Source organism: Trichoderma evansii (assembly GCF_050947405.1).
Source record: "Trichoderma evansii strain SZMC 28006 chromosome Unknown GGI43scaffold_12, whole genome shotgun sequence".
In the NCBI taxonomy this organism is placed as follows: Eukaryota; Fungi; Ascomycota; class Sordariomycetes; order Hypocreales; family Hypocreaceae; genus Trichoderma; species Trichoderma evansii.
In genome coordinates, this window is record NW_028145194.1 from 933,983 (window position 1) to 946,685 (window position 12,703).

Consider the following 12,703-nt stretch of genomic DNA (forward strand, 5'->3'; position numbering starts at 1 on the left):
GTTCTATATTGCAATACTCTTTATCATTTCACGTTTAATACAGTCGTTGGGATCACTGGAAGTTGTCGCCATACTTTAGAATAATAAACGAACAATCTGTATTTATCTCGGTTGGACAGTAATCGCTAAATAAGAGTAACTATAAAAAGCAAATGGCGAATTTCCCTTCTGAGCAGCCGTGCCGCCAGAGCCTATTCCTCTATAAAAGTCTATCCATCTATTCATGCTTTCTAGTCATGACGATGCGTATCTTGCAATTCGTCAAATAGCACTTTTGGAGACGAGGTATCATGTCGTAGATTCAAATCTAGATCCAGTCTAGAAAAGAGGATGCAAAAGGGGGAGAAGATAACCCCTAGACATAAAGGGGAGGGTTTCATATCTCATGTAGTAAAATCATAAATTCATTCAGTCACTGGACTTGTGCATGGAGCCGGTGACATAATTCTCAGTGCCAAGCGCGTTGATGGTCTCAATGTCTTCCTCAGACAAGTCAAAGTCAAAGCTCTGGAGGTTGCTCTCAATGCGAGCTGGGGTCAAGCTCTTGGGCAAGACGACATTTCCTCGAGCAGCATTCCAGTTGAGGAGAATCTGAGCGGGAGTTCTACCATACTTCTTGGCAATGGCGTTGATAGTAGGGTCTTCGAGCTTATTACCTCGAGCCAGCGGGGAGTAAGCTTCGATCTTAATACCGTACTTATCGCAGAGGTCAATCAAAGCCTCGCGCTGGCAGAAAGGATGAACTTCAACCTGGTTGACAGCAGGTACCACACGTGCGTTCTCAATGAGGTTCTCAATATGAGCAGCACCGAAGTTGGAGACGCCAATGGACTTGACCTTGCCAAGTCGCTGAGCTGTCTCAAGAGCACGCCAGCTTTCCAGACGCTTCTGCTCATCCTCAGCGGGAGAGTGGATCAGATACAGATCCAAGTAGTCAAGGCCCATCTTGTCGAGGGAAGCACAGAGTGCGTTGAATGTGGCTTCATAGCCGTGATCAGCGTCCCATAGCTTAGAGCAGACAAAGATTTCTTCACGGGGTGTGCCAGTCTTCTCCATCCAACGACGGATGGCACGACCACAAGCTTCCTCATTGGCGTATCGAGCAGCAGAGTCAATATGGCGGTATCCAGCATCTAGGGCAGCCGTTATGGCATCCTCAGTCTCCTGGCCGTTGGGGGCCTTGTATACACCAAGGGCAACTTGGGGGATGACATTGCCATCGTTAAGAGTAATAGAGGCAACAGAAGAAACAGAGCTGCTGTGGGATCTAGTTTGGTAAAGAGTCTTCTTAAGGCTAGAGCGACGCTCAGGAGAAGTCTCGGGGGTGATTGCAATAGGAGCCATTGTGATTGAGGGCTTGATAAGCTTTTAACAAAATGCTGCTGTGTGTCTTATGGGTGTAGGAAGTCAAGCAGATGAAGTGAGCGCCGCTTCCTTAAGCGGTAGATTGTGGGTAATTTGTCTTAAGAGGTTATCGTGTAAGTCTGCGGAGTGATGGAGGTTGATAATGGAGAACAACGATGGGTTTGCGGGGGATTGACAGCAGCTTAAATATTTGGAAATTCGAGTCCTAGAAGCTCCCAATCTGCCGCTTCTTCACTCGTGTCTGTACGGACAAAGTACATCCCTTCAGCTTCCCATGGATATGAGATGCCGTCTCATTCGGCATGGTACATTGCGCCTTGTGTGGTTCTATCGGCACCTTGGCACTCACAGAGGTACATACAACGTATCTTCCTCCTCATAACACCGCCGCTGTCAACTCAGCACACTGGTGGAGTCAAACGGGCCCCTGAAGCCATACCATCCATGAATCGGCCCATACGAAACGAGACTGAGCGGCGCCAAGATTGTCTGGAGATATGGAGTATGAGTGGACATCTGGTGGAGAGGACATGATAACACAAATGCGGCATTTTAACAGGATCTCCAGTGTTTTCCTCTCGCGTCTCCAGCCGCTGTGAGACACAAGATTATGAGTCTCTAAAGCCTCGCGAGGTGCATGAGCCCGAGGCGTTATGACGACGGCAGTGGAGGCAGCGATAACTGGGCCATGGGTCTTGACGGCCCAAAAATGACAGACCGGTCCATCTGTGGGAGTTTAGCGAGAGATTCACGGCTTCCATCGCTCGCGTGGAAGAGATGAGTGCATAAGCTTGCGGCGTTTATCGTTCCATTTCGTGAAGAGAGCGGCCTCGACGACAAATCAGCGTCTCGTGTGTGCTGCCCACGGGGAAGATTCTACTAACAAGTTGCACGGGGCACAGGCAGAACCAGCGCGCGGAATAGCTTCAACCTTTTTTAATTCTCGCCCACATCGAGTGGAGCATAGCTTGTAATTTTAATGGAGCAGTATCAGCTCTCTCGGTGCTCTGCCCGAGGTGAGGCGAATTCTAGGATTGTTTTTGGTTCAATCTTCAGGGGAAGAAGCCCAAGTCTTTGATCCGCACAACTAATCTCATAAGATCTTAACGGCGAGAGGCGATGTCAGATGAAAAATTTTCTCTGCTTTTCAAAATCCCTACGTAAATTGTTGTCATTTTCATGGAAATTTCCCGAGTGGCCATGGGAAAGAAGGTGCAGTGGTGGTGCCTGGGAGCTGACACGTCAAGATACATCTGCGAACCGTACAGTATACGGCGAATCTGTCACATCCCATGTGCATATTCACCGCTGGGATAGCGAGATCGACAGTACTGGCTTCAACCTGCAGCATGTACCGTCTCTGAGGCCCATTTGTGTCCCACCACCGACGTAATTTGTCCCACTATCAAGCAATTGTGTACTGCAAAGATCAGCAGCTGGAAGCTCCTGCCCAGGATGTCGCCAAGCCAGCAGCGGTCTTCCACGAGGAAACAGCAACAGATGAATGCGATTACGCTAACCGAGTACGGCTACTGCCAGAGCCAAAAGCGCCTCGCCTGTGGCTGCCGTTCCGTGTCGGCTCAGCCAAGCCGGCGCCCGTCCGCTCAGCGTTCCAGGGCCCCGGCCAGCGTCAAATCATATTGAAGACAGCATGTATGTATACACGCATGAACATACAACGCAGAGTCTACATTATGAATTGATCAGTTTTTTATTCATGTACTTCTTGTAATTAAAAATACATATAATTTTCCTTTTAGGTATCTTGCCTCATTTGTACGCAGTGTTCTAACATCTCTCTTCCTTTACCCAATGTAGATCCAATACAGATCCGGCATTTCACGGGCTGCAAAACTCAAACCACCAGCCCCATCTTCAATGGGTCTTTCTCCCTCCTTTTTTGTTATCGCTTCCTACATCCATACACAATACAATACTTTCTCAGTATTAACCTTTGACTTTTCCTGCACAAGGATTCTCACCATCACCCTGGCGCCATCGAAGATCGAACTCTTCTGACGTCATATTCCCGCCAAATGTCACAGCCTCTAGCTGCGAAAGATCCTTGAAATGGGGCTGACCGCTGAACTTGTCCGATTCGGATTGGTGATAACATTCGATTTGGTCTCCATTCTCCTATTTACTGATATGGAGACTGAAGTTTTGATATGGATACTTACCTAGGAGTTTGTGGAGTACTTGCAGGCATGTATCAGGTAAGTGATACGAGTAGTACCTATCCAGGAGGCCTGCAACGTGCGTACTCGTACACAGAGAGGTACAAGCACATGCAATTTCTTTACTATATCCATTTCTATATCTTGCACCTAGCCAGTTAGTAATACCAGGCATCTCTACGCACCTTGTCTCTTTGTAATAGCCGCTGCGTCATGCTGCAGGACCCTTACTCCTTAATACTGACACCACTTCACCGTATTGAGTAATGGCTATTGCTACGACATATGTAGTACGTGCTTAGTGGGAAGTATTGGTATGAGATACAGAATACTTGTACAAACAACGGGTGCGGACTGGAGATCTGACTCGCGGGTATAAAGACCAGAGACATTGGGTGGGTCAATATATGTGGTTTTATACATACTAATAGTAATGCTCTGCTTTTCTTGCCCACTATTATACTCGCTTACAAAACGCTACAAGAAACTGCTTCTTTAGCGGGCACTGCCATTTCCACCCCCAGATTCATTTCCCCAGATCAGCAAAGAAGCCAAAGAGACTATGTATTTGTTCTGTTTAAGCCATCAGGCTGATTATGGCCAGGAGCCAAAATGAAGCTATCGTTGGTGTTCTGCCGAATAGATAATCGGAACAGTCTAGAAACACCGCCATGGATCGGCAGTAAATCTCTCAGGGACTTTTAAGATGAAAATTTTCCTTACTCCCTTGCTCGATCCAGTCCATAATTAGGTACAAAGTACTTCGTCATGCTTGCGCATAGCCCATTGTGCCGCCGCCAGGTTGATCTTCTACATGAATCAGGTATAAGATCGGCAACAACTCCTGGGTTTGTGTCCGTGGTCACTTTTTTGGACGCCTTGGCAGCCACTTGTATGATTCCTGATAACGTTTTGATTGGATGTAATATTTAGCCCTGCAAGTCCAAGCACTTGCTTCTGCATGGTGGACAAAGAGCCGCATGCAAAAAGTTCCCTTTGTGGGTAGATACAGCGGAATTTCTGCCTCGGTGTACCTACCTACATACATACATGATAGTGCTAATCTTTCACCAAAATCTGACCGGGTATAGTCGGCAACCTTGTGATAATCATATCGGTACAGAGTACGCTACTCATGTTACTTGTTGTCTTGGTGACTCTAACAGGCCACAGTTCTAAATTAGGAGAGAGAGCAAGAAGAAACTCGGTATTTGCAACCCGAGATGCATATGGTACCCGAACGTCATATTGCTAAGAAGCCTATCATATTCCTTTTATTGCAGGATTATTCTAGAACGCCATGTTTCACACCTAGTTCGATCTGATTTACAGACAATCTCAACCAGTCTCATGTTTGAACAAGACTTCTTCAAGCTTGGATGATGAAGCTTTGTATATGATACTGTATCGTCTACTGAGTTATTATCAAATTACTATTGGGTTAAAATGATGTGATAAATTTCCAATACCTTTCTATTACACAAATTCCATACGATAGCACTAGCAAAGGCGGCAATTAATCCAAAGCCAAACATCATCTGGAGGAATCTTGCTGGAAAAGTAAACGTCTTGAAGACTAGTTACAAGATGTAGCAACAGTATCTGATACTGTCTTACACTGTTTACTTTCCGCTTTGCGAATACGAAAGGAAATGGCATTCTGATGATCTTGCAGGCCAAACATGTCATTCTGCCGTCTCCGAGAATATGCTATTATTTTCCCGTGGTGAGTGAGAATATCGGCCAAGTCAAGGCTGATTCAGGCACTGGTCTAATTACCGTCTCCACAGGTGCGTCACAGCGGATTTCATAAATATTTCTCATCGGACGATTCACTTGAATCGGCGATGATGGTTGAAACGCCGAAATCACACCGCTTGCTTCAGCTCCGCCATTACGATATCTTTACGATATCCCTACGATACCTGTGGATTTTTCGGGTGGCTATGCGACAAATATATATAGATTCGAGAAAACAACTCACTGTTTTAAGGGGAAATGACAACATAAGCGAATAAAAAGGAAATGTCATTGCTACACTCGCTCTCGCTCTCGCTTTCCCTCTCCCACATTATGCAAAGAATGCTCGACTTGGGATAATCTCTGATGATACCAGCCAACAAATTTGCTTTCTTGACCGAAATTTCTACATTTGTCGAAAAATATATCTGATTTTACTTTGCATCTACATTTATATTCAACCTATTCAGAGCCGTTTCCTCTTATTGAACGTTGACGTCTAAAAACGAACCCACTAGATTGTGGCACCGCGGCCACCAAGCGTAAACGCACCCACCCCTAACAGCCCTACGATCTGATCTTGCAGCACTAAAAATCTCACGATAGTTGTCATGTGGCATTTTGCAGGGCCAGTTTGGGCATAGATTCCCTATATTCTGGGGATCCAGGCTGCTCTGCCCCCCACACAATTGGGCCTCACAAAAGATGGCTGCTTTGAACTGATCCAGGCCTGCATATAAATTTGCAGCAGACCAAATGTCCATGGCTATCTTGGAAGCTTTATTAAAACAAAAAAAAGCAGACTCAACAAATTAACAAAGGCAGCTTTTCCGCTCCGTAAATGCGACCGTAACCACAGAAAATCTGGGGCGGTTAATCGCCTAAGCTCCACCGTTTTTCACCAGGATCGGTCGCGACCTCTTTCGATGAACAACACCTTTACCCTCTGTTATTTGAAAATTCGGAGCACTGGATCTGCCTCCTGCTTCAATTAATTGGCGACGATACGCTTGACGGCGACGCTTACTTATGGCGAAGTTGGAGAGCAGCACTTGTAAAGAAGTAGCCTTATCATACTCCTCCACTTCCCATCGCACGGCAGCAAAATCTGGAGCCATTGCCTGATACCTGAAGACATCGCCCAGAAGCCAGGAGATCCAGTGTTGTTGAACCTGCGTAGCTGTGTAGGTAGCTTCGACGCCGCAGTATGTTAAACTTAGCAGTAAGGCCTGCTTCCCAAAAGGAATACTATCCAAATAAAGATAGCCAAGTAAGACAAGAAGTGAACAGCTATTTGAGTGGAATGAGGAGAGATGCAGGACTACTCATAGCAAGAGATAAATACTGAACGTTCAGTCTCTTATTCTAGAGCGCAAAAAGCCATCAAAACTGAAGCATCTAACAGAATTAAGATTGAACGGGTATTGTTTGTTTAAACTATGATTTTTTCCCCTCCTAGCGCCTAACATAATTGTTTTGACAGCCTCGAATATCAAGGTGAGGAGTATTAGAACTATGAAGGCATTCTCTTTCTAACTACCGTCACAACCCCAACCAGTCCTGCTATCCTGGGAATTGATGTGACAACGAAGGTAGCAGACTATAGCTGGGTGTGTGCGACTAATGACGCAAACAGCTCCCTTTGTGATCTCTAGATACACTTTTGTGATCTTGTTACACTTGGACAGATATTGATATTAGAATTCATGAAGCAAGCATGCATTATAGCCTGGATCGGTTGGTTCCTCCATGTCACCACCAATCAGTGCTTCCAGTAGTCGGGGGTATATCAATGCTCTTTGTGGCAGTACCAGGTTGTCTTTTTGAATGGCTCCGGCGTGGTGCCTAATCCTTGGGAGCCAGCATGATGACATATTCTCGCGTACTGTGCCCAAACAGCAGCATGTCTTTGTCCCTCAGCTCAAGATACCTACTGCTAGGAATCTTTTCGTCATTCAAGGTAGTTCCGTTGGCGCTCTCTAAATCAATCACATACGGCTTTACTTTGCCAATCTTATCGCCATATTCATTTCGTTTCTCGGTGTAGCGGAACTGAATGACAGCGTGCTGTTTGCTGAGACTCGGATGCTCTGCGGGGAGATCAACCACAGCCATCTCTCTCCCTATTAGCCAGCAGCTCCTTGCACTCAGTTCTATAGTGTCGATAATATCTCCGCCTTTGAATACAAAGAGCTTCCAGTGATCACTCGGCGGTGGTTTTCGTGCTTCTCCCGGCTCGTGATACTTGAGCACGATTGATGTGCCGTCTGCCTGGGCAACCGAGTTGGACAAGGCCGCTAGCCGGCCTGTGTTTCCCATATTAGGCTTCTCCTTGGGCTTCTCGGGGTCACCATTCCCCTCTGCTGTGCCAGCAAAAGAATCTGCTTGTGAGGGCAGTGGCCCTGATCTTCTGACAGGAGGACCATCCTGACGCCGAGCTAATGCGCGGCTGTCGCGCTCGGAGTCGTCATCGCCAGAGCGATTATGCCGTGGGCGCCGACGGCTCTCTCTTTCTTCAGGAGAGCGTCTAGATCTTCTTTCACGGTCGCCACTTCGGTCCCGATCTCTATCACGTCTTCTTTCTCGGTCCCTATCACGGCTACGATGTCTCCGAGAAGAGTCCTCTGGTGTTCGAGATCTTCGTCGGTCGCGCCGTCTTTGTCTTTCTCGGCTATCGTCACGATCGCGGCGGGGTGCTTGTTTCTATTAGCTTCCATCTCCCTTTATGCCTGAAGCATTCTCACAATCATCATATTTATCCCGATGTCGGCGCGACGAGCTATGGGAGCTACGGTCTTCTTTTGAAGCCATAACTGCTGATGCGAATTCCTAAATCGTGTAGAGATGCAGTGGAATTGATTGAGCGCGAGTGCTTGGGAAGAAGGAAAAGTATAATAGTTTGAAAAGAGAGGGGGGATTTGTTTAAAATTAAGAAGTCCAATGTGAATGTGGAAGTTTAAAGAGCTGGGAAATTGTTTAAGGCAGAGTAAGTGCTCTTGAAAATGGAAGCTGCGTCACGCGTATCGATAGCAGGTACAAGGATGTCGCTGCACAGCGCCACTAAGCTATGGCGCTGTGCTATTACTGCACACCCAAGTCACTGCACGAGATAACGCAAGCCTTCCTGTACCTACCTACCTTCATGTCATGGAAATTATTATTATAGATATGCCACTAATAGAAAAAGCAATGAGATGGTTTGTGAACATTCTTTTTGCCAGATTAATCGTATATACACAAATATGAAGATAGGTACGATATTTTCAGCCAGAGTGCATTACATGCATTACTCTTGCTGCTATATCAGCCATCTACCGACTTACCTTCAATATCAATCTCAATAATCTTCCTCACAGCCTCATCGACGCCTTTCGCAACCACTGTCGGCTTCAAGCCAACCGCACCACTCAATCCATCGATCCAGCCAAGATCAGGATTTCGATTGACCCAAGCACTCCTCCAGCCCGCAGCTCTCGCGCCCAGAGCGTCAAAGGGATTTGAAGAAACCAACCACAGTTTATCCACCTGAGACTCCATACCCGCCACTTTGGCGAAATGCTCATACGTCCGTCGGTCAGGCTTGAATATTTTTATAGGATCAACACTCACAACCCGAGACGCTGGTAGGACAGAGCTAGATCTAGCCAGCGATGGAGATGTGCTTAGCGACGACGTGATCATGGATTTAGTGCCATTTGAGAAGACGTAGGCTTCAACCTCGGGAGTCTTGGCAATGAGATTGAGACCTGCCTCAACCTCGGGGAATGCGTCCAGGCCGTTGTAGGCATTCATAACGTTTTCCTCTTGCTCCGGTGACAACTCTTCGCCAATTTCTGCAGTCGCGTGCCGGAATGACCATCGCGTTAATTCGCCAAACGACTGATACATGCCTTGAATGGAAGCATTAGTTTCAAGTTTGCATTGCAGCTGAGTGGCCCAAAGCATCAACTCACCCATGCCATTAATCCGCCAAGAATACTCCAATTGGTAGCGCCGGGCCTGCGTCGCAATTACCTTGGCCTTTTCATCTCCAAATAGTTTAGCCAGCTCTTTCACAATGGAGTCGGTGGACAGGATAGTCCCGTATAGGTCAAATGCAATGGTGGTTGGAGCCATGCTTTCAGCTGTCCAGGGTAAAGACTAAAAGTGAAGCCGGGTGAGTCAGGCGGCAACCAGTTAGCCTGCAGGCTGCAAGATGCGACTCGGCAAGGGTTTCAACTAATAGTATGGAATGCAGACGAGGAATCTCGACGAAATTCTGTGAGATTCTACGACAGGAGCAGTATTATTGTTTTATTAAGCCACCGTTATGTGTTCGTACGATATATCTTTATGCTATATAGACTTCCTATCCCTCGGTAATCAAAGTGTGTTCTGTAGAACTATTATCCGCAACCCCTCAATCTAGAAAGTGCAAATTCCCCAATCTAGCCACCCGCCATCCAATCATATCGTCACTCTACGTTAACCGAACGAGAGACCTAAGCATCTCGCATAACCGACTGCCGGCCGATCCGATTAGTCTGAGGAATCATTTAATCTCATTTACCGAGATGATGCTTGACGAGGAAAGCCTCAACTACCCACTCTTTCGAGACTGTCTCTCCACCACGATCCTCCAGCCCGCAACGCCCGCACCGGAGCCGAAGCGCAGGAGGCGAGCCAAGGCGGGGCCGACATCACCGGCGCCGGTTGCGGATCCGGAGCGGGATGCCCAGGAACTCGCCGACTTCATCGACTACCTGGCCGACGGCATCTTTCAGAACCTCCCGCAGGATCTACAGGAACTAGACTACCGCTCATGGAGGGAATCTGAAGCACTTCAGACGCAGTATTCCCTGCCCCTGACGGTGGATAGCCTATCAGAGCTGGTCTTGCCCACTTCCATATGTGAGACGCTCGTCACTTATAACCTCATCTCTTCAGACTCGTCTCAGTCTTCACATCTGCCACCCACTCCTGAAGCGTTTCTGCTTCCCATCCTCACCGCATATCTCACTCCCCTCATCGAACCACCGCCGGCTACGGCATCCACCCGCACGGATGCCTGCGAGATTTGTGAGCGTTCTTGGATCCCCTTATCATATCACCACCTCATTCCCCGCTTTGTGCACGAAAAAGCCGTTAAGCGAGGATGGCACCGCAAGGAGGACTTGCAAAACGTGGCATGGTTATGTGGTGCTTGTCACAGATTCGTACACCGCTTCAGGAATCATGAAGACTTGGCGAGATATTATTACACGGTTGAGCTTTTATTAGAAGAAGAGGAGGTCAGAAAGTTTGCGGAGTGGGTAGGAAAGTTACGCTGGAAGGGTGGTAAGACGAGGAATAGAAAACATTAGATGTAGCCAAGAGCTATTACTTTGCATCGCGTGTATCCTACAGGCACGAATATTGAATGCGAAAACAGGCTGTATTTGTGAGGGTATCAGTTTTAATTTTGATCCGTGACTTTTTGTATAAACTCCTGATAAAAAATCGTAACAATGTTGCTCATAAGACACATATGCTGATGACAAGAGAAAAAGGAGAGATGAATCGTAAGAAATGACCGAATTATGAATCCTCCTTCTGGCTTGACTTTTGTGACATGTGATCTCGCTCATCAGCCAGTTTGATGTAGTCGCCACTTCTCCTGTATTCGGTCACGGTGACATCTTTCGTCTGTAATACGCCTACAGTCGATTTGCGCTTTTTACTCCCATCGCCAGAAAATGTACTGCCACCAATCGTTTCCAAGGCGAACTGGCCAGGCCCCTTGGCGTTTTCACTATCTCCTTGTACTTGGGCTCCTTTTTTCTCTCCCTGTCTCTTATTCCAGAATGAATAGAGCGTCGGGGCATTGACCACAATAGCAGCGGTTAGGAGCTCGGTGCTCGCCCAAGTTGTACGGCTCACCTGGCTAGTCGCGTTTTGGGAGTTGATGGGCAGTCGGATAATTGTGATGAGGATGATGAATATACCGAGCGTAAAGAGTGTAACCAGCTGGGCTTTTCGAGCCGGTGGCGCTTTAAGCTTAAAAATGACCGGAAGCGGCAAAATAATCAACATGAAGTCGGTTACGATGTTGAGAACGCCGAGCGCAATCAGCTGGATCTGAGCCTCTGCACAAGGGCCTATGCGGACAGTTAGAGAAGCCAAAAAGGGGGTGCTAGCATAAATAAAAGATGTTAACCATACCTGGAGCAGGGATAACCTGCCAGTAGAGGTAAAAGGGTTTGCACTCGACAAAGGTCAAAACCTGGACAATCGTATACGTAACGAAGAAAACAGCAAGATAAGCCCGAACCAGCCATTTTTCGTAAGGTAGATCCTGAATGAGTCGTCGATAGAGATCCAGCAGTACGAGCTTCTGCAGCCAAAGACTATAGTCAGGCAACTCAAGTGTTAGATCCTCATTTTGCTAACCATATGCTTTGTACAAAGTAAATTCCCTGGGGCATACTGACTAGGAGTTATAGAAGACTCGGTTCGTGATGGTCAGTTTGCTGCCAATCTCCCGCTGGTAGATCTCAGTAGGGGTAAAGTGATGATTTGCGCGCTGGGCAGCCGTCATGTTGTTAGTGCCCCAAGTTAAGACAACATGAATCATGCCGAGTCTTATGAGGGCACAGGCAGCAGCTCCCATTGTGAGATAGTCGCCCAGATTGAAGGGCTGTCGCACATACTTCCTCCCCCAAAGCCTAATGGCCATGATGAGGAGCGCCAGCCAGGTGAAGAGCCAGTGGATAAGAAGCGTAGGATCCATGGTTACGACGGTGTCCTACCAGGCATCCTACTCTACGGGCCAGTAGTGGATGTGACGAGCGAGAAGGAAGAGTTTTCGAAAAGAACAACGAAGATCATGAGGAATGGAGCCAGAGTGAGATTGAGTTTTTCACTAGATGATCCTCAACGGGCAGCGGGCCACGGTGGATTAAGACAGTGGAGTGATTGGCGATCAAAGATGAACTCATGCAAAATACTCCGTCTCAAGAGCAGCAACTGCCTTGCTAGGATGTCATCCGCGGCGTTGGCATCATCAACCGGCTTGTGGCCCGTGTGGTCCGCGCAGTTTGCAGGGCTGGCAAGGTGGCCTTTGGTGGTGGAAGCGAGGTAGAAAGAGGGAATCATATGACTGTATTGGGGGTTGGCCCTGGAGTCGAGTTAATGAGGGGGCGTCAGGGCTGGAGAGGCTCTTGTTTGGAGGCGAAATGTATTAGGGAGGGATGCCGTGGAGATGCTATTAATACAGGACATACTGCCGACATCAGCTTACACGAGACCCGGCTAGTACCTGCCGTACCTGCCACTACCGCTGCGGAGAACTAGCCAGTAAAACACTAAGCATAACTGACTTTTGGCTAGTGATTTACCGGGCCGCAGCCGTCCGTATATGGGGTCGATACAGTGAGACTATTGCGGTGCTAAGAGCTTGAATG

General features: G+C 47.5%; 5 protein-coding genes across 5 annotated transcripts; 1 reads left to right on the forward strand and 4 right to left on the reverse strand.

Annotated features, from left to right (window-relative positions):
- Nucleotides 1-74: 74 nt before the first annotated feature.
- On the reverse strand, nucleotides 75-1,497 carry GGI43DRAFT_76789 (aldo/keto reductase). The gene has a single exon (XM_083210272.1). It carries the CDS (start codon nucleotides 1,342-1,344, stop codon nucleotides 409-411), a length of 936 nt encoding a protein of 311 aa, XP_083059978.1. The 5' UTR covers nucleotides 1,345-1,497; the 3' UTR covers nucleotides 75-408.
- A 5,089-nt stretch (nucleotides 1,498-6,586) lies between these two features.
- On the reverse strand, nucleotides 6,587-8,339 carry GGI43DRAFT_76816 (SMAD/FHA domain-containing protein). Its single transcript, XM_083210274.1, has 2 exons — nucleotides 8,027-8,339; nucleotides 6,587-7,978 (listed from the first exon to the last, which is right to left on the reverse strand). The coding sequence occupies exons 1-2, from the start codon at nucleotides 8,091-8,093 to the stop codon at nucleotides 7,128-7,130; spliced, it is 918 nt and encodes a 305-aa protein (XP_083059979.1). The 5' UTR covers nucleotides 8,094-8,339; the 3' UTR covers nucleotides 6,587-7,127.
- Nucleotides 8,340-8,419: 80 nt separating this feature from the next.
- GGI43DRAFT_407619 (HAD-like domain-containing protein) lies at nucleotides 8,420-9,628 on the reverse strand. The gene is made up of 2 exons (XM_083206252.1): nucleotides 9,236-9,628; nucleotides 8,420-9,172 (listed from the first exon to the last, which is right to left on the reverse strand). The coding sequence occupies exons 1-2, from the start codon at nucleotides 9,396-9,398 to the stop codon at nucleotides 8,586-8,588; spliced, it is 750 nt and encodes a 249-aa protein (XP_083059980.1). The 5' UTR covers nucleotides 9,399-9,628; the 3' UTR covers nucleotides 8,420-8,585.
- A 12-nt stretch (nucleotides 9,629-9,640) lies between these two features.
- On the forward strand, nucleotides 9,641-10,915 carry GGI43DRAFT_76842 (HNH endonuclease). The gene has a single exon (XM_083210275.1). The coding sequence runs from the start codon at nucleotides 9,836-9,838 to the stop codon at nucleotides 10,622-10,624; it is 789 nt and encodes a 262-aa protein (XP_083059981.1). The 5' UTR covers nucleotides 9,641-9,835; the 3' UTR covers nucleotides 10,625-10,915.
- On the reverse strand, nucleotides 10,732-12,212 carry GGI43DRAFT_76813 (uncharacterized protein). The gene is made up of 3 exons (XM_083210273.1): nucleotides 11,732-12,212; nucleotides 11,463-11,647; nucleotides 10,732-11,398 (listed from the first exon to the last, which is right to left on the reverse strand). The coding sequence occupies exons 1-3, from the start codon at nucleotides 12,028-12,030 to the stop codon at nucleotides 10,839-10,841; spliced, it is 1,044 nt and encodes a 347-aa protein (XP_083059982.1). The 5' UTR covers nucleotides 12,031-12,212; the 3' UTR covers nucleotides 10,732-10,838.
- Between the last annotated feature and the right edge of the window lie 491 nt (nucleotides 12,213-12,703).